Source organism: Nannospalax galili, unplaced genomic scaffold (assembly GCF_000622305.1).
Source record: "Nannospalax galili isolate Female #2095 unplaced genomic scaffold, S.galili_v1.0 scaffold925, whole genome shotgun sequence".
Classification (NCBI taxonomy): domain Eukaryota; kingdom Metazoa; phylum Chordata; class Mammalia; order Rodentia; family Spalacidae; genus Nannospalax; species Nannospalax galili.
Window position 1 is genome coordinate 425,721 of NW_008353878.1, and position 19,892 is coordinate 445,612.

At 38.3% G+C, this 19,892-nt stretch overlaps 1 protein-coding gene across 4 annotated transcripts in view; it reads right to left on the reverse strand.

The window, feature by feature from the left end:
- The window catches only part of Phf3 (PHD finger protein 3), a 104,193-nt gene extending 86,683 nt beyond the window's left edge, over positions 1-17,510 (reverse strand). For 2 of the 4 annotated variants that reach the window (XM_017802685.2, XM_008850967.3), the window contains exons 1-2: positions 17,198-17,510; positions 5,794-6,062 (exon numbers count right to left, since the gene is read on the reverse strand). In XM_017802685.2, coding sequence (XP_017658174.1) covers positions 5,794-6,037 — 244 coding nt within the window. In that variant the 5' untranslated portion in view covers positions 6,038-6,062; positions 17,198-17,510. The remainder of the gene's footprint in view (positions 1-5,793; positions 6,063-17,197) is intronic. The other 2 variants (XM_029554973.1, XM_017802686.2) reach the window with 2 other exon arrangements.
- Positions 17,511-19,892: the final 2,382 nt, after the last annotated feature.

Below are 19,892 nucleotides of genomic sequence, written 5' to 3' on the forward strand. Positions count from 1 at the left end.
TACAGTAAGGAAATACCTGAAAACTGGATTTTACAGCCACTAAGTTCAATTTACTGGATATTTGAAAATGTCCAAAAAGAAGCATAAAGCCATAAAAACCTGGAGATGCTTTTTAAACTAGATCACCAATCATCTCTCTAGTTAAAAAAATGCCATATTATTTTTTCCTGATACACGTAGATGAATTCCATCCCTAGTGAATCCTTAAACTACAAAAGAATGATTAAAGTTTAAAATTTGTATGCCAAGGTACCATACAGGAGGAGTAGGTTTCAATGTTCTATAACACAATGGAGTGACTGCAGTTCACAAAAATATATATTTTACAAAAAACTGGAAGTAATGTAAAACTTGCCAACATGCGTCTATAAAGAGATGGATTTGATCATTACCTATTGTATACAAGTACTAAATTATCACACTGTACCTCATAAATATGTACATTACATGTCACCTAAAAATAACTTCCAAAATAGGTATAAATTATACTACTGCTAAGAAATTTATAAAAATGGTCAACATGTATTAAATATTTTTGCTCAGAAGAAAAGCAGCACAAGATAAGACTCTTTTGGGAAAGGGTCTCAATCTGTAGCCCAAGCTGGCCGGGAACTCACTATATGTAGCCCAGGCTACCCTGGAACTCTTAGCTGTGCTCCTGCCTCGGCCTCCTAAAAGTGTGGGGATTACAGGCATAAGCCACCACACCCAGCTAAACTTCTTTTTTTAAACAACACAATAACAAATATATTAATGGTATTAATGATAGAAAACCATTTATCACATTTTATTAGTAGTCTCATTTACAATTAAAAAAAAAACCCTGAAGTACACAACATCAATCAATTCAACAAAATATGTAAGATTACTCTAAGAGTTCAATGACACATGATTTGCTTGCTGTCTAAAAACAGCATTATGGAAGGGATTTATGTATTTATTGTAGTGAATGATGGTTTTGCTAGCCTGGAAAAGACATATTATTTCCCTGACAGGGTACAGTAACAACAAATGCTACCTGAAGTAACACCCATGGAGCTACAGTATGTCTGTCTCTTACCAACTGCCACCACCCACGACCACCACCCCTACCACCACCCCTGTTTGTAGGCATTGTGATTTACATAGTAAAAGCTAAATAAATCAGATTATGGACATCAACCATTTCTTTTCACTGTACCCTAAAGAAACGAATCATAAAAAATGACTGAGTTTTAACTGATGAGGAACACATCTGTATAAACAAGGGATAAACATTTCTTCATGACATTGATAAATGCCAGTAAGTATTGCTTCAAAGACTCTAAATATAAGTATTACATACAATCATATCAGCAGCTTATATTTTTTACTTGGAAATATTTTTAATTAAAAAATAAAACCATGGATTTTTAAAAGAACATCAGTAACTGATGTGATTACCAAGATCAAATTATTTTCCCAATACTTTGTAGGTTTAAAAAAAAATGTGTTACTGCTGGCTCTTCCCAAGTCCATGTGACCCCTGAGGAACAGATCCTCAAATGACCTTAAGAGTAAAAATAAATTGGTTTATCTGGGCCAACTGTATGGCCTTAAACACCCAAAAGGAAAGTATAACCAAAGATTAAAGGGGCCACTATAATTTCTTAAGAGTCCATATGCACAGCTAAAGGCTACATAACAAGCAACAATGCCAGACAGGAGATACCTTCTTTTGAGTTGTTAGCCAGGGTGCCAAAGGGACTCCCAGATAGTAACCCAGCACAGAATTGGGAAAATGAACAGCAGACCCCAATCTTATCTAAAGGAATACTGACAACTGATTACTGCTAGATGAGGAACAGCTGACCTTCCTAAAACAAAGACCTCTAGATAGGCTGACTAGATCCACCAGAAGGGCAAGTAGTGGGGAATGGCTGGGGTGCTGACAGCACAGCAGAAAGTAGCAGGGATATCAAGAGTATAAGGGCTCTAGTGGGGGAGGGAGGCTATGGGAGGGTGCCATCTGGGAAATGAGTGTATAGTCGAATAAGATGGTTTGGGATGTTCTGTGTGATACACACACACACAAAATCAACAAATTTTTTAAAATGTATTATATTTGAGGAGGAAGCACGGAAATTTATATCATGCTAATTAGTAGAGGTGATAAACAGTACCACTGAAATCTACCCAATGACTTTACAGACGTATGTAGGCACCAAGGATCCAAGTGCATGCGTCAACATCTCAGTGTTAGTAACAAAAACAATGAGTCTTTCTGCAAGGAACAATATATTCTAAAATGAAATGGATTGAAATTGAGATCTTTTTTAAAAGGTTAAAAACTCATTCAATTTTATGTCTTACAGGGCTTATACTGAGTTAAATATTGTATAAGTGTATTAACTCAACTGTGAACCTAGAAACTTGCACCCACTTGTAAAAGAGATGTGTTCTTGCTCTGGAGTGTGTTACTGAATATGTTAAAGCTGTAGTGAAATGCTTCTTCTAATCATGTAGTTATTAAAAATTTTTAAAAATGATTAAAAAAATGTGTTACCAGGCAGCACATCTAAAATCCTTATGTAAACCTGCCCATAGATAAGGTAATACTTTGGAATCAAAGACATTCAAAAACAAGAGTTACAGCTGGGCATGGTAGTACACAGCTATAATACCAACATTCAGGGAGCTGAGTCAAGTTCCAAGCCAGCCTGGGCTAGAGTGAGACCCTGTCTCAAACAACTAAGGACTGGGAATGGAGAGATCACTCAATGCTTAGAGGGCTGTTCTTGTAGAGGACCCAGGTTGGTGGTGAGGCAGAATACACACACACACACACACACACACAAGGAGGGAGGGAGGGAGGGAGGGAGGGAGGGAACAAGAACACATCTGGACAACCAATTACTCTTTCCAAATCCAACAATCAGCATCCATTCTTTTGTGCATTTGACAGTTTTGAAAGTAGTTTTCCCAGCTTTGTTATTTTTATAAATTTTTAAAGTTCTCTATGATTTCTAACAGATAACTGAAATATAATGCAAACCATGCAACTACCTCAAGAACAAAACATTGGTCTTTAGTAATTACAGAAAACAGTGTGGTTCTCCAAAACAGAGAATAAGATATTCCACTTATTCCATTTGCTAGTATTATAACACTGAAAATCAAGTTACAAAATAACTAGTCTATAGCTTTCACTGTCCTAAGATAGGAACACTTCTCTGTTTAACGTCAATCAAGACAATTAGTAAAAAAAAAAAAAAAAATCTATGGAGTCAGGTATAAACATCTAGATAGGAATTATACCACTTTTATAACAAAGTAATTAATGAATAATTTAAAAGTTAATGTCAACAAAGTATTTCCACTAAGTTATATAAGATTTCTTCTTTGGGCATCTCTTAAATGTAATATTATTCCAAAATAAAAATAAAAAATGGTTTCAATTTTGCTATCATTAGAAAACAAGTGGGTTTTTTAATGAACCAAACATCCCAAAGAACAGAACAAACTTTAAAGAAATCGGATTCCCTGGCTGACTGATAAACAATGAAATTTATACACTCCTAAGCAGAAGAGCTTGGATTACTTAGGTTTCCCTCACAAATTCTCTGACATATCTTTAAAAGTATACAATATACATATATGAATATAAAAGGTTATAACGTATGAATCTAAGATAATTATAGCAAATAAATTTAGTAAGAGAAAATTGGACAGTAATTCTACTTAACAATAGAATCATCAACAAGTATTAATAAACAACTGTCAAAAAAACAGATATTTCAGTAAAGGTATTTTAAGTTGTCTAGCTAGAAATGTTTACCAAACTGAAGTCTTTTCACATAATTTTTAATTACTAAAGGGCCAGCATTTTATATGAACAATGTCAAACAGGATGATAAATGTGCTGATTGCTGACCCTTCACAACATTAGTATAAGTAGCTGTAATTCCAACAAGTGCACAAGTAGTAAAAGTTTTCCCTGAAGTTGAATTAAATCAGCAAACAGTGCACATACAACCAAATGCTATCACAAGTACTTTGACAATAAGGATAATTACAACTACTGTAGGGAAACAAGTACCAAGTAAAACACTTGCACAATACATATATAAAACAAAATGTAAAAGCTTTAGAACATTTAATAATGCAATAAACAATGTAACCCTATGTGGTAACACAACACAACGTAAATAATTTCAGAGATACACCATTAGCAAGCAAAACACTTTAGTAGTAGGAAGAGTCCTTTAAAATGAAAGATTCCTAGTAACCAGTGTTGAGGTCTTCCAGCAGTTACTAGTAACCTGACACATTTGAGTCAACAACAATCCAGCCATTCCAAACCTTCAGAGTTACAATACAAATTTAAAATATCAGACAAAAAATGTTCAAGAAAAATGATAAATATACTGAAAACCAGTATTTCAGGAGAGGTCTAGAATCTCTAGAAAACAAACCAGTATCACATACACTAGGAAACAGTGAAAGGAAACTTTATTTCCACACATAAGCTGTTGCTTTAAAGGTTTAGAGTAACATTTTCTTTATAAAAGAAAAACTATTTTTATATATTAGCATTAACTCCAACATAGTTCTCCTGCCCTTTTTTTGACTTTGAGACAGGATCTCAATATGCAGCCCAGGCTGGCCTTGACATTAAAATCCTCCTGCCTCAGCTTCCCAAGTACTAGGATTACAGGCATGCATTACAACACGTAGTTCGGAAGGAATTTCTTATTAAGGATAGTTTAGCCTTACAGAATGCTACTCTCCTCACTCTTTCAGCTGCTTCAACTACAAACACCAGGACAGTGCTGCCCAACAGAATACAGTACAAGCCATATAAGTGATTTTGAATTTTTAAGTAGTCACTTGTTTATAAAACAGAGGATTAAGCTTGTATCTGCTCAGTGGCAAAACATTTATTTGCCTGGCATGTGCAAGGTCTTGGGTTCACTTTCCAGCAAACGAATAATCCAAGCAAGTAGAAAAAATAAGCCTAGCACAGAGGTCCTCCACCCAGGAAAGAGGATGGCATGAGCCCAGGAGCTGGAGATCAGCCTGAGGCATCATGGCAAGACCCAGAAAGATCCATAAAAATAAAATGTTTAAAAACCCTAAATTAAGCAAACATTCCTATAATTTCACAAAAAATACCACTTTAACACATAACCAATTATTGAAAATAATAACCAGATATCCAAAATCTAATGTGCATTTTACAGCACATCTCAACTAACTAGATTCATTTTGGATCAATACATGGCTAGTGGTTACTATACAGGACAGCATAAGTCTAGAGTTCTTCGTTTGGTTTTGAAATATATACACAAAATACCAAAGGATCTGAAATTTGAGCAATGAAAACTATGAAATCTGAAGGGCTAGAAAAGACATGTCAAATCAGCCTTCCTATTTCACTCCAGCAGGCCTAGGGTGACAATATGTCCCCACTTGCCAGACAACCTCCATTTCTAGGGAGTCCTAATCTGCATGTTATAATAATATAGTCATTAACAGCATCCCCTTTAATTCTCACAAACACCCCACTTTAAGTAACAAATTACATGGTCATTCTACCTAGAGCCATATGTCCTCAAAAATAACACACTCTTGGAAGAAAATTTAAATTCTATTTCTGATGCTTGGAAAAGAAGCTCTAAATTTAAAGCAAGAACCCTAATTCACTACCTTCACTTTAAAAAAAAAAAACAAAGGAAAAAAAAAAGATGTTGCTGAAAAGTCCTTTTATTTTAAATTGCAGACTAAAAAAAAAAAAAAAAAAAAAAAAAAAAAAAAAAAAAAAATAAGAATTACCTGTTGAACAAGGCATCTGGAAATTGGGGTCATTGCTATCCAAAACGGGCAAACAGAACTGGTTACTCGCAGATCCTAGCATAGGATCCTTATCGCTGAGCATGTTCTTCAGCGAGTCCTCTAAGACATTTTGACTTGTACTAAAATCCTCACAGACTTCATTCTCCAGGTTGGATCCTAGAAATAGGGCATCATCTAAGTGCTCAGTAGGAATTAAATGATTAAATGTACCAACTATATCCATGAAGACTTCTGTGTGTCTTTCAGCCCTATAGAAAGACAAAAAAAATACCATAAGAAATAAAGCTATCAACTGAAAATCACCTAATACCAAATTAGTTTAATAGTTTTGAGTCTAAAAATACACTTCTGAACTTGTTTTTTAAAAATCCTCACTGTTTTAGAATATACACTTGGAAATGTAGAACAAATTTTTAGTAAATAATCTTCTTTATCATGCATGTAGAATACTGTTTTACCAGAAATCCAACTAAATGTTTACTCAATTCATTATTTTAGGAAAAAATTATGTATATAGTCCATTAATTTGACACATTTGAAAGAATTACATGGTTTAAACCACAAAAAAGATATTTTTAACCATACCTTTTCATAAAGAATCAAACAATGCTTTTACAATAATAAGACCACATAAGAGAGGTAAAATTCAATTATTAAAAGTATGCTCCTCTAACTATTAAAAATTGCTAGATAGCCTTGTTTTAGTTACAAAAAAATTAAATCGTTCATATGTAACACATAGAGACAAGGTTTTTTTCCTGTGGAGTTAGAGAAAAAAAAAATGGAAAGAAATTATAGATCATGAGTTCAACAAGCTGGAGAGTCAGCTCTGTGGTTAAGAGCACTGGATGTTCTTGCAGAAGACCCAGGTTCAATTCTCAGCACCCACATAGCAGCTAACAACTGTCATAACTCCAGTTCCAAGAGATCTAACACCCTCTTCTGACCTCCTAGGGCATTGCATGACAGGGGTGCACTTACATATATGTAGGCAATACACATGTAGGCAATACACTCACACAAAATAAAAATAAAATTTTAAAAAAAGAATAAACTCAACAAATTACAACCTACACTATAAACATACACACATGCATGCTCGCAAAGATATGCACATACACACATTTTCCCCCCTGGGGTCCTCTTTTAGGAGAAAAGATAAATGACAAGAAAACAATCACATTGTGTATTTAAATTCATTTTAGTGATTTATGTGTGGTTTACACAAATGTCAAGTTAATCTGTCATCTGAATTGTACCTGCTTCCTAGCTATCAGTCAGGAAAAATCATTTTAAGGTATAAAGAGCCTCAATTATCGAGCTGAATTACTTTTAGTACTGGTTTTAGATAAAATCAAGACAAAATTCCACACATTATCTAGAATACCTTGTGCTCCATATTTTTAAGGCCTTTTATAGTTATCTCCAAACCTACTAAAATTTCTTAAACTTAACCTGGTCTTGAGTGCCCTATAAAAATAAGGGGAGAAGCTGGGTGTGATGGTACACACCTCTCTTATCCTCCAGCCACACTGTGGTAAACATTTTTATACACCAGTACGTAATTTAATCCTTGGTGATAAAAAGGATCTGTTAGTATACTTGTTTTACAAGGTAAAGGTATTTAAGTAATTTAAAACTCAACCTCAAAGTCATCCAGCTCCATGGCCCATGCCTAGTAACTACTAACCCTTAATATTGAGCTTAGAAGCTGGCAAGACTTGCCTCATTAAAGGATCTTTACATGAAAATAATTTTTTCAGCAAATTAGTGGTTGGTTGCCTGGGACAAAAGAATGGATTCTGAAGAAATAATGGATACTTTAAAGGATGCCAGAAAAGTCCTAAATCTTAATTATTGTAATAGCTTCAGAAATGGTTCTTTTTTAATATAGTTTATTAATTATTTTCATTTTATGTGTATGAGTATATTGCCTGCATGTGTGTAAGTACACCTGTGTTGTGCAATGCCTGTGGAGGTCAGAAGAAGGCATCAGATCCCCTGGAACTGGAGCTACGGATGGTTGTTAACCACCATGTGGGTGCTGGGAACCGAACCCAGGTCCTCTTCAAGAGCAATCAGTGCTCTTAACTGCTGAGCCATCTCTCCAGCCCAGAAATGGTTATTCTTAATGGATGCAGTTTATTACACCTTCAATTTAAAAGGAAGAAAAAGGAATTAAACATTTCCTTTCACAAAAGTTAGGCCTTCTAAATGGATAAGCTTCAGTATCTCCTCTATCTTGACTCAATGGACACTGTATGAATTCTCTAAATTAGTAGAAAATAGTAGTTAGCAACACTAAAGAGAATGCTTAGGAGAAGTTCTTTGAGAATCCCACACAGCTAGCATCTAAAAGGGCTATCTCAGCATCTAAAAGGGCTCAATTATAACACATTACAAATACTTCCACTAATACTTCCACTAATTCTAGCATAATAAATCCAAGTAATTACACAGTTTACAAAAAGAAAAAAAAAAGTTTACTAGTGTTTACAAAATTAAGCTACAAAAGAACTACTTTCTCATCAGAACTTCACCCCAATCAGTAATCATTTTCCTTAGGTAAATGGGGGGGGGGGAGGCAATTCTAGCTCGCCATGGTGGCACATGCCTTTTCTCTCAGCACTCAGGAGGCAGGGTCAGGAAGCAAACTACAAATTTTTCTTCTAAAAATAGTATTTTAAAATGAAAATGCAGTTTCTCATGGCACTGAAAGACTAGTATATTCTACAAACTTCACCTAATGTCTTTCTATTGCACCAGACATATCCTATGTGGAGGGGCCATTTAGAACATTCAGCAAGTTAAGGTCACGTAGCTATATACAGAAGACCAGCCTATACTAAATAGTCATCTAAATGAGTGATTTCCCCCATTAATAGTATTTCTGAAACCATCCCCAAAATCCTTTACAATGAGTGCCTTCTTGCCTGTCGCATTTCTTAATATCAAGTACACACAAATTTCATCTTTAAAGAGCAATTTAAGAAACAAGCATGGTGGTGCACACTTGTAATCCTAGCACTCTAGAAATGCAGGAGGATCAGGAGTTCAAGGCTAGTCTTTGCTACATGAGGAGGAGTCTGACGACAACCTGGGCCATACAAGGCCCTATTTCAACACTCCACCCACGTCCCCACACCCCCTGGCCCAAAAATGAGCAATTAAAAAAAAAGTTGAACATACCGAACTGTTAACAAGATAGGTCAAACTCTGCACTAGGGTTGTTTTGTTTTGTTTTTTGCGGGGGGAGGGGTCTTTTTTTGAGACAGGGTCTCCCAGTAGGCCCAGCTGGCCTGGAACTCACTATGCAGACCAAGTTGGCCTTAAACTCACAGAGATGTGCCTGCCTCTGCCTCCCAAGTGCTGGGATTAAAGGCATGCCCAGCTGCACTAGGGTTTTTACATCAAAACTGTATGACTTTTAAAGGATTTCCTCAGATTTAGCAAGCATTATCAAAGAAAAAAGCATTTATGATCAAAGGTTGAAAGAGTATAACAATACTACATTTCAACACTTTTTTAAAATTAATTAATTTTATGTATATGAGTTTGTTATGACTGCATGTGTGTAAGTGCACCCATGTCATGCAGTGCCCTCAGAGGACAGAAGAAGGTGTGCAACCCCATGGATGTGGAGGGAGCTACAGACACTTGTTAACCATCATGTGAGTGCTGGGATTTGAACCTCCATCTTCTGCAAGAACAGCCAGTGCTCTTAATTGCTGAGCCCCAAAAACACTTTTCTTCACTCAGCCACAATGCTTATGTAAACAGCTACCACTGCAGCTAGTGGGAATAGGAGTCTTCTAAGACAAGAAAAGAATCCCAAATTTGTATCCCAAAAAGACAATTTCCTACAACACAGCATAAAACTAGCATTTTGTGGAACGTATTTTAAAGGAAATGACTATAGATTAGTAAGTTTGGTTTTTATTTTGTGGTTTCTACTGGATCTGCACACAACTCAATAGGAAAAGAATGCTAAAAATACCAGTGTACTGTCATCCTACACTCCGGTTATGTTGAAAGTAACATTTATCAAAGTATAAAGTAATCTAACAAATCAGTTTCAGATATTAAATATTCAGTATCAAAAATAACTCATGCTAGGGCTGAAGAGATGGCTCAGCAATTAAAAGAGCACACTGTTCTTACAGAGGACCCAAGTTTGGTTCCCAGCATTCACATAGGGCCGATTCATATCACCAGCCTCCTTAGGTACCTGCATACATGTGTGCACACCCACATGGACACAAACACATGCACATAATTCAAAAATAAAAACCTCATACTAAACTGGAAAATAAATTTTAACTAACTTAAAATGGACATGTTAATCTAAATGCAATATGCACTGGATCACAGAACCAAAAAAGTACATTGGAAAAGTTGGTAAATTATGAATAAAGTGTGTAACTTAGTTACTAGTAACCTGCCAGTTCTGTAAAGGCACTAGCATTACCTCAGAGGTTGGTAATTGGGGAAACTGAATTAAGGCTATATATGGAGTATGCAGAACTCTTTCCTTATTTCTGCTTCACAGCTACCCTATAAATCTAAAACTATTCCAAAATAGACAACTTTAAAAATAGCAAACAGCAACTGGGGATACCAAGTAATATAAAAGACAAAGACAAGCAGGTCTAATAAAAAGGAAGTTTTTATTATCTTTGTTAACTATATAACTGCTTGATTTAAGCAAACTCCTGTCTCTTGCATCAAAATTTTAGTTAACATTTCCTTACATTTAACATTTTAAGTAAAACATAGAAACATATCTAGGGTCTAATTAAAATGGTTAGTGAGGGGTTGGAGAAACAGCACAGAGGTTAAGAGCACTGGCTGCTCTTGCAGAGAATACAGGTTCAGTTCCCAGATCCACATAGTGGCTAACATCTATAACTCCTGTTCCAAGAGATCCAACACCTTCTTCTGGCCTCTATGGGCACTGCACGACATGGGTATACATCAATATTTTGAGATTAAACATGCTAAAATCTGAAATGATTTGTGGGTTTGGAGTTACACCTTATGTTTACAGAAAATGATATACACACAGCTAAGCCAAAAAAATTGGATAATCTTAACTCAAACCACTCATTCATTCATAGTTACTAAACATATACAAAGTACTATCATAGGTACTTGTGAAACACCCAGGCTCAAATTTAGGGAACTCACACTCTGAAACAGAATACAGACATATAAAAAGACCACAACAAGCTATAACCATCTCAACAGAATATCAATATTGGAGGGCTGCCAATAGGAAAAAAGGAAGGTGACACTCAAGAGGCCAAAAAAGACTAAGCAGATGATATGTGACCTGGATCCCAAAGGTTCAGAGCACAGTACAGGCAAATGGGGAAAAAAAATGGTGCTAATTATAAATGGTTTAGCTCTACTGGTCCATTTATAAAAACTCAGAACATATTTAAAAATACTTAATATTAACATTGTAAGTAAAATTTAATCTGAGCCCAAAGATATTTCCAACTTTAAAATACTTATTTCATCTGTAACTTTGAAATAATTATACTAGAGTTAAATTCAGCTTATACTAAATAAAACCAAAATATGTTATTCTCTGTTTCAGGTTTTTCCAGAATAGGAAAAAAACAAAGTACCAAAAAAAAAAAATTACAATTTTATAAAATCTACTTTAAGATTAGATTTCAAGTGGCTCAATTTTATTTAGCTGGGTCTGGCGGCACAGGCCTATAATCCCAGCTACTCAGCAGGCACGCAGAACGGTGCAGAATAATCAAATTTCAAAGCCTGCCTGGGCTACACAGTATATTTGAGTTCAAGATCAGTCCAAGCAACTAAATGACACTCTTGTCTTGAAAAGAGAGCTGGGGATACACATAGGTCAGTAGTAGAGTATTTGCCTGCCATGTGCATAAGGCTAGGGGTTCAATCCCCAGAACCATACACACAAAAATAGTCTCAATTAAAAAACAAAAATCTGTAATAAACTTAGGTGTTTTATCATATTACTTTTTTTCAAGCCTAACAATAAGTCACTTAGGTTATCAAAGCTAAGAGGCTAGCAGTTGGGCATAGACACATACATGCTTGTAATCCCAGCACTGGGGAGGAAGAGGCAGGAAAAGCAAGAGTTCAAGGACAGCCTTGGCTACATATGAGCTCAAAGCTAGCCTCGGACACATGAGACAGTCTTAACATCCCCCTCCCAATAATAAAATCTGAAAAGAAAAGCTAAGAGGCTATAAGAGCTTCAGAGTGCCAGTCTGTCTCATGTAATCTACTCATGTGCGTGTAAAGAGAAACAATGATCAACTTTGCACAAAAGAATTCCATGGAAGACCAAGAAAAACAAAAACCCTGGAAATGCACCATACTTCATGTGCTCCAGCCCTACATAACAGTTGAATTAAGCAATCTAATCAGACACGCTTAGTAACAACAAATTTCTAATACTCAGCAGTAGCAAAAAAAAAGTACTACTGTTATTAACAGCAAAACAAAAATGTGCTTCAACTTACTACCAAGCTGCACAGGTTTTAACACCAATTCTTCATCCCTTTGGGTTTGAGATAGGATCTACCTCTAGCCGAGGCTGATCTCAAAACCGTAGCAGTCTTCCTGTGTCTGCTTTGCAACCCTAGGAATTACAGGTGCGGGACGACCACCTTACATCAGTAATTTCTTAACCAGAGGAAATTATACCCATCAAAAGGACATCTGGCCATGCTATGAGACACTGTTGAAGGTATTCCAAGCATCTGGTAAATAAACTATAACGCAATAAAACAGGCCCACATTGCATAGCCCCCCCCCAAAAAAGTCAATAGTGCATAGGCTAAGAAACGCTGCTCTACAGTTATTAATTCATTTAATACAACAATCCTAAATTATAATCCAAATTATGCCCCCCAAAAACCTTGAAATTACAAACATCAAACTGTCTGCTAAAGTAAGCAGTGATGCTAAAATCTGAACCCAGAAAAATCATTCAAAATTCAATACACTTACCACTACCCTATATTCAGTAAATATTCAATGAACAGTCACTGAATATTTACTATTCAGGATACTGTTCTAAATAATGCACTAGACATTTAATACAATCACACTGTTAGGCAGGTACTACTACTATTAATCTTAATTTACAAGAGGTGCCAAATTCACTTTGTATGACACCAGGGTCAGTTCTTAAAGGCTAGTAATAAAAAAATAGATGAATCATAGGCTCTCCTTCTAGGATAGTCAAGGAAAATTACTAAACATTCAAGACACACAGTATGACACAATACTGCAAAGCACAATTCTACAAAGCAATGCAGCCTAGTCACCTGCTCTACACATTCACTTCAAATTCTGATTCACTTTTATTAGTTATAATATTCAGGCAAGACCTCATAAGAGCAAACTTGGGTCATAACATCTTTCTGAATTTATCAAGTAAAAATAAATGACACCGAAGACTAAAGCAGACCTAGGAACTTAGAAAAAGAACCAGCAGGTATAAGATGAAACTGGCAAAAGACATGCACTAGCCAAAAGTGGTTACAGAAAAGTTTACAGCTATTCTGCATTATACCTGACATTATACAAGCAGTAGAATTTTGAATTAATCACATTTATGGAACTAGCTCATCAGTACTCAGGTTATCAGAGTCAAGCCAACACATACTTAGCACTTATTATATGCCAGACCCTGCAAAGTAGGTGAAATTATTATTTTTTATTCTACAGAAGAGCAAACTGAAGCTCAAATAATTATGCAATTTTCTGCAGGCCACAAACTCAGTATGCTCAGAACTCAGGCAATGTGCTTTTCTGAGAATATTCTAAATTTTGTTTTATGCACTCTACTTATATAACATACTAATTTTATGACTTTACAATAATGAAACCTTTAAAATGCTCAAGTTATCTCTCTTTCAAAACAAAGCAGGAAATATTTAGCCACCTTTTGGACATTAAAAAAATAGCTGGCTAACCTCAATATATGCAACAGTATCATCTGGAAGAAAAGCAAAGCTATTAGTTAAAAACTTTGTGATTAGTTTTCACAATCTAATATTTTATGTTTCATGTGTCGACCTCACACAAACTATGAATTATACTATTAAGACTAGTCTTTATAATCTACCCTGTCATTCAAAACTGTATGATGAGATTAGATAGATTAAAACTCTGGGAAATACTTTGAAGTCTCAACTTACATTTTCCTATATCTACTTTTCATTGTACAAATGATTATAAAAATTTAATTTCTGACCATTAAAAAACTGTGTAAAATTAAACACATAATGCATTGACATTTGGCAATTCATACAATGCTTTCATTAACTCTTGAAAGATGTCGCTTTTGAAATCTGAATGCTCTGATTTCATATCTAATGTCTTTGAATCTCGTTTTTCAGTCAACACTGTTCCCTGAGAGCACATTGGTCTCAACTTTAACCAACCCTCTCAGTATCTCTCCTAGCACATCATCAAAAGGCAACAAGTAAAGAAAAATGTTGTTCTTTCCTGTTCTCAAAACTACAACAGCATCTTAAGTATTTAACAGTTTGCAATGCATTTTTGTAGTTTAAAAAATAAGATCTATAGCTGGCCCTGGTGACCCTTGCCTCTAATCCCAGCACTCAGGAGGCAGAGGCAGGTGGATCTCTGTAAAAGGGAAGCCAGCCTGGTCTACACAGCAAGTTCCAGTCAGTGGGGCTACAGAGAGATGCTGTCTCAAAAAAAGGAAGGAGGAGGAGGAGGAGGAGGAGGAGGAGGAAGAATAATACTTTTGGCATTCAGCCTCGGCATAGCATCCCTTCTTCCACATTCTCTTGTTCAGCTTAGAGGCCTACCTAGATCCCAGTTTTCAAAGAAAAATAAATAAAAACGAAACAGAGACCAAGATATTCTGTTCCAAAAATGAAAGGGAGGAGGGGCAGCCACCTGTCAAGAAAGGATTCTGGAGATGCAGATGAATGAAAATATTTAGCACTCTAAGAAACTAACCCTGCAATGAAATTGTTATGGACAATGAAATAGAAGAAGAAAAAAAAAAAAAAAGATTACCACCCAGAAAACATTGAAATACAAAAAGCACTTCAGAGGAAATTACAAAGAACTTAATTTAGATTTTTTTATAATGTATACGTTTAAGAAAACAAAATGCACTGAGAAAGCAAACACTGAATTACATCCTGCCAAGAAATAGAGTTTCTGTTTTGGCACCTGAAACACAAAACCATAGGTATAATTTTCATATGCAGTTTTTCCAAGTAAGCCCTGTACTAGGTAATAATCTCAGCTCTTAAGATAACTATGCAGCAAACTTTCACTTGTTGTCTTCCAACTTTTATCTATCTATCTATCTATCTATCTATCAATCAATCAATCAATCAATCAATCAATCAAGGGCTATCAACCTTTCTTAATTGATTCCAATACACAACGCAATTTAAATTTTAATAACGTGGCTTTTAAAAACTAAAATAAAGACAATTTCTATTTCTCTATCTTGAAATGTTTATGTAACCTAACCTAGTTTCCACCTACATTTACATATTTATTTGACATATGAGAATATTCAACATAAGTATCCCATAAGGTCAGCATAAGAAGCTTATACACAAAACTAACTCAGTATAATAGAAATTCTGTTCTTCCAGGATGCAAAAGCAGTATAAAAATGAACTACACTGTCTGTGCTCTTCCACAAATATCTATGAAGTAGGCAAGGAATGGGAGAAAACTTTGGTCCTATCACTGAATCACTGATCATTTTGACAAGCCACTGGTACAACGATGAAATAAAGCATAGCGTCTCAGGTTTTAAATTTTCTTAAATAAAAGTGGCCCCTTTCACTTATGTAATAAATCTTTCAGCGGAGGAACTCTCTCAATGTGTGGCATCATCAGAGCAATAGTAGTTCCTAAAAGTCCTCCCTAAATTCTGCTATTATCTATCATTGGAAAATAGAGTATTCATTTTAAAGTAAAGTAAGTGATAATGGTCTGGTGATGAAGAAAAGAATCATGGCAACACATGACCAGCAAAGAGAAGCGTGGGAAGAAAAAACAAATGAAGGTCTCTCAGTTGAAGCAAACTGTACAGATCACTACTTGAAGTAACTAATTTTTATACAACGCCCTTTGTATTCTGGAACAGAGCTATAAACAATATAGGAATGCCACAACTGAACATTTCCTAGTTCTTTCATGTGTATGTATCTTTCCTATCACAAACGTATCTTCATCTACATTTTCAAAATATCAAACGTTTCATTCAAGAATAAAACAAAAAAGGCAGGAAATGAAAAATAATTGTCAGTTTCAAAGATCTTAAGCAAGCAACTGAAGACAGGGCAAAGTTCGACCCCGAATTAGTAACTAAATAAGGTAACTTGCTGTGATAGTTTTTAAATTTTAGCTTAAAATAAGGTAGCAAAATTCGTACTAGGAAAAAAGGCTCAATCGTCAATTCTTTATAAAAGCTCTGTACAAATAATAAGGATTAGCATTAGGTAGATATTAAAGCTTTGTTGCCACTTCCAACAAACCACAATCGCATTCTACTTATGATTATTAAGCAGCATTAATAATCACATATTCGAATCACCGCGACTAGGAAATGGCATTTACCCAAAAGCCTGGGGAAGGTCAACGGAGCCCCCAGTACATCCTTGAGGGAAGGAGCTAGGGTGCTTACACCTACATTATCTTCCGGGGTCCAATACCCTCGCCCAGTGTCAGGTGATCAGTTATTTAGCACCTTTAACACGTACTTATCGACAGGGTTCTCAGTAAATTACACGTCCTGTCCACCGGCAAGATTCTAGGCTTCCGGTTCTCCAACTAGGCAAAAGGAGCCCACAGCACCAAGCACAAAGCGCGCGTTAACAGGTCTGAAGAGTGAGGACTCTAGCTACCCAGGCAGGGATCCGCCTCGGGACACGGATCAGCCTCCCAACAGGGATGGGCCTGGGGACAGGAATCCCTCTAAGGACAGAGACTAATCTCCCAGTAGGGATCCACTTTAGGCAGAGATCAGCCTCGGGGCAGGGATCCGCCTCCCGGCAGGGATTATGCTTCGCGCAGGGATCGGCCTCAGGACTGGGCCCCGGCCCGCTACCGGGCTCCGCGAGCCTTCGAACCCGGCCTGGCCCCGGGCGCATGCCCGCGCAGCAGCAGCAGAGCTCCGGCGCGCTCGCAGGCTAGGCCGGGGTTTTGCGGTCGCCGATAGGCCATGCAGCCACGGCTGCTCCCAGCGCCAGGCCGCGGCAGGGCGGAGCAGGCCGGGGCGTCCACCTGAGACCGAGCGGCTCGGGCGGAGCGGGCTGAGGACCCGGTGATGGGGAGGGGAGGCCGCCGTGTGACCGCCGCGGCCGGCGCCGCCACTCACCCGCTCCTCAGACGAGCGCTGCCACAGGCAGCCAGAGGAAGATGGAGGCCGCGGCCGCCGCGGAGGAGGGGGCCGGCAGAGCCGCCGAGAGGGGGTGCGCGCAGGACGTCCGCGTCGCTGCCTCAGCCCGCGGCCTCCCGGGACCGCGGTGACAGCACTACGGCTGGCTTCCGCGCCGCCCTCCTCGTCCTCGCTGCAGCCGCTGCCTCCCTGGGCCCGGGGGCCACCTGCCTCGTGGAGCCCGTACGGCGCCGCGAGACCCCGCAGCCATCGGCGTGCGGCGCGGCACGGGAGCGGGAGCGGGACCGGGATCGCGTCACGTGACGCCACTGTTTACCGTTCCGGGCCAGGCTGCCTGCCACCGCGCCTGCGCGCTGGACCCTGCGCGCCATGGCCTACATCGGCCTCTGCGGCCCTAGTGGCTTGTCGGGGCCTGGTGGCCTGGGAGTGCTACACAGGTTAGCGTCGCGGAGGACGCTGGGCTGAGACTGAGGCGGAACGCTGGTCCCGGCTGTGCTAAGCACTGGGGTGGACTGTACCGATGAGTAGAGCTCCCGGCCCCCAGTACTTCTTACTGCTTGGGCATGGGTAGAAAATGCTAGAATGATGCCTAAGCTACCCCCACTCTCTCCCTTTCACCCGGTAGCTCGGTTTACCTAGAATTGCCTCCTTCAAGAAACATTTCTGGTCCCAAAGAATATTGGTAAGCTGTCTTGAGAGTGTGACCTAAGGGCCCCATGATCTTTCACAGACGCCTCACTCCGCTGATGATAATAGCTTGTGTAAATCCGAATTTCTTCTCGCCTTCAACCAAAACAGCAAAGGGAACTGATAACACTTGCGAAACAACCAAGAAACCCTCAGTGCCACTTTCATTAACTGGTTGCAAAATCTCGCCTAATAAACAAACAGTGGTATTTGCCATTCTTTTAAAGTATTTTTAAATTTTTTTCTTAGGTTTTATTTCTAAGACAGTATCAGTAGCTCTAACTATGTTGTTGTTGTTGTTTTTAAAGAAAAAAAAAAAGCCCCTGAGCCAGGATGTGGTGGCGTAGGTCTTTCATCCCAAGCACTCAGAAGGCAGAGGCAGGTAGATCTCGGCTCTAGGTAGACCAACCTGGTCTTCATAGTGAGTTACAGGCCAGCTGGGGATACAGGATGACCAGGGTGACCTTGTCACAAAACGAAACAAAGCTCTGAACCCCTCTGTTTTTAATACATTTGGGAATCCACAGCAGTTGACCCCAGCCTGGCCTTCAGTAAGTGCTGAAATATAACTGTTGCCTGTAACCAAAATTGAACCCTTTAAAGACAGAATGTGTCTTCAGTGTGCAGAGGCAATTACAGTCTTTTAAACACCTGCTGAGCCATACAAGGAGGCCTGTACTTTCTCCTGGAACCTTTGTTGAGTTAAACCTCACACCAAGCACAGTTCCCATAGTAAGATCAGCACAAGGTAGAACAAGCCACAGAAGTGGTCATTTACTCTTACTAATTCTCCAGTCCAGGTACTTCAAGTACTGTTAATAACAAGCACTCTTCTACAGAGACTTGGATTGTCCTGGTTCTAATGGATTTCTAGAATGCCACCCCCTGCTGTAACAACACCTCAATCCCTCAAGTCATTGTTTAGAATCTTTTTTAATATTTTGTTTTTTGGGTTTTTTTTTTTTTAGAAAGAAAAATAGAAATGAATGAGAAAGTATCTTTAATGAGATATTTGGGAGGATTTGCAAAAAGTAAATCATACTATCCTAACTCTTGTTGACCTCAGTGTGAGAATTGAAAGGGTGTTAAGAATTGATGGCTCAGCTATTAAGAGTACTGGCTGCTCTTGCAGAGAACCTGTGTTCTATTCAAGCACCCACATACCCACATGGCAGCTAACAACAGTGTTTGTAACTCAGGGCATCTGACCTCCTCGGACGATGCACCACTGGGGTACACTCACAGTACGTTCAGGCTTAAAATAAAAATTAAAAAATTTCTTTAAAAAGAAGAAATTGAGGAAAACATCTTTTCAGAGAAATCGTAGCAGATTTAAGACCAAAAAAAAAAAAAAAAAGGAAAAAATATCAGTGCTGGCAGGAAGAATGCCAAAGTTTTCTGTGGTTTGTGCCAGGGTTTCATTTGGCTGAGGCTAGATTTGAATCTTCATCTTCTAGCCTCCTCTCTTCTCCTCTCTTTCTCCCTCTCCCTCTGACAGGGTCTTGCTCTGTAGCCCAAGCTGGCCTCAAACTCACAGCAGTTCTCCTGCCTCAGCCTCCCCAAGTTCTAGGATTACAGATGTGTGCCACCATACCTGGCTGTAGTTTAACACTGGAAAAGAATCCTCAGCTGGAGAGATGACTCAGCGGTTAAGAGCACTTGCTGCTTTTGCAGAAGACACCAGGTTTGGTTCCCAGCACTCACAGTCTGGCTCCACTGTAACCCCAGTTCCACGGTATCCAACACCTTTTTCTGGTCTCTTTGGGTGCCAGGTGTGTACATAATACACATACATATAAGTAGGCAAAACACTTGCACACATAAAATTAAATTTAAGAAATTAAAAAGAATCCTAGACTGACTAAGGAATCCCAATACTATCAAGTAGTATTGGGATTTATTTTGCAGGGCTCAGGCTAGCACTCAGGGCCTGCACATGGTCCAGACAGGAGCTCCACCACTGCCCTTCATCCCCAGTCCCTTGCAC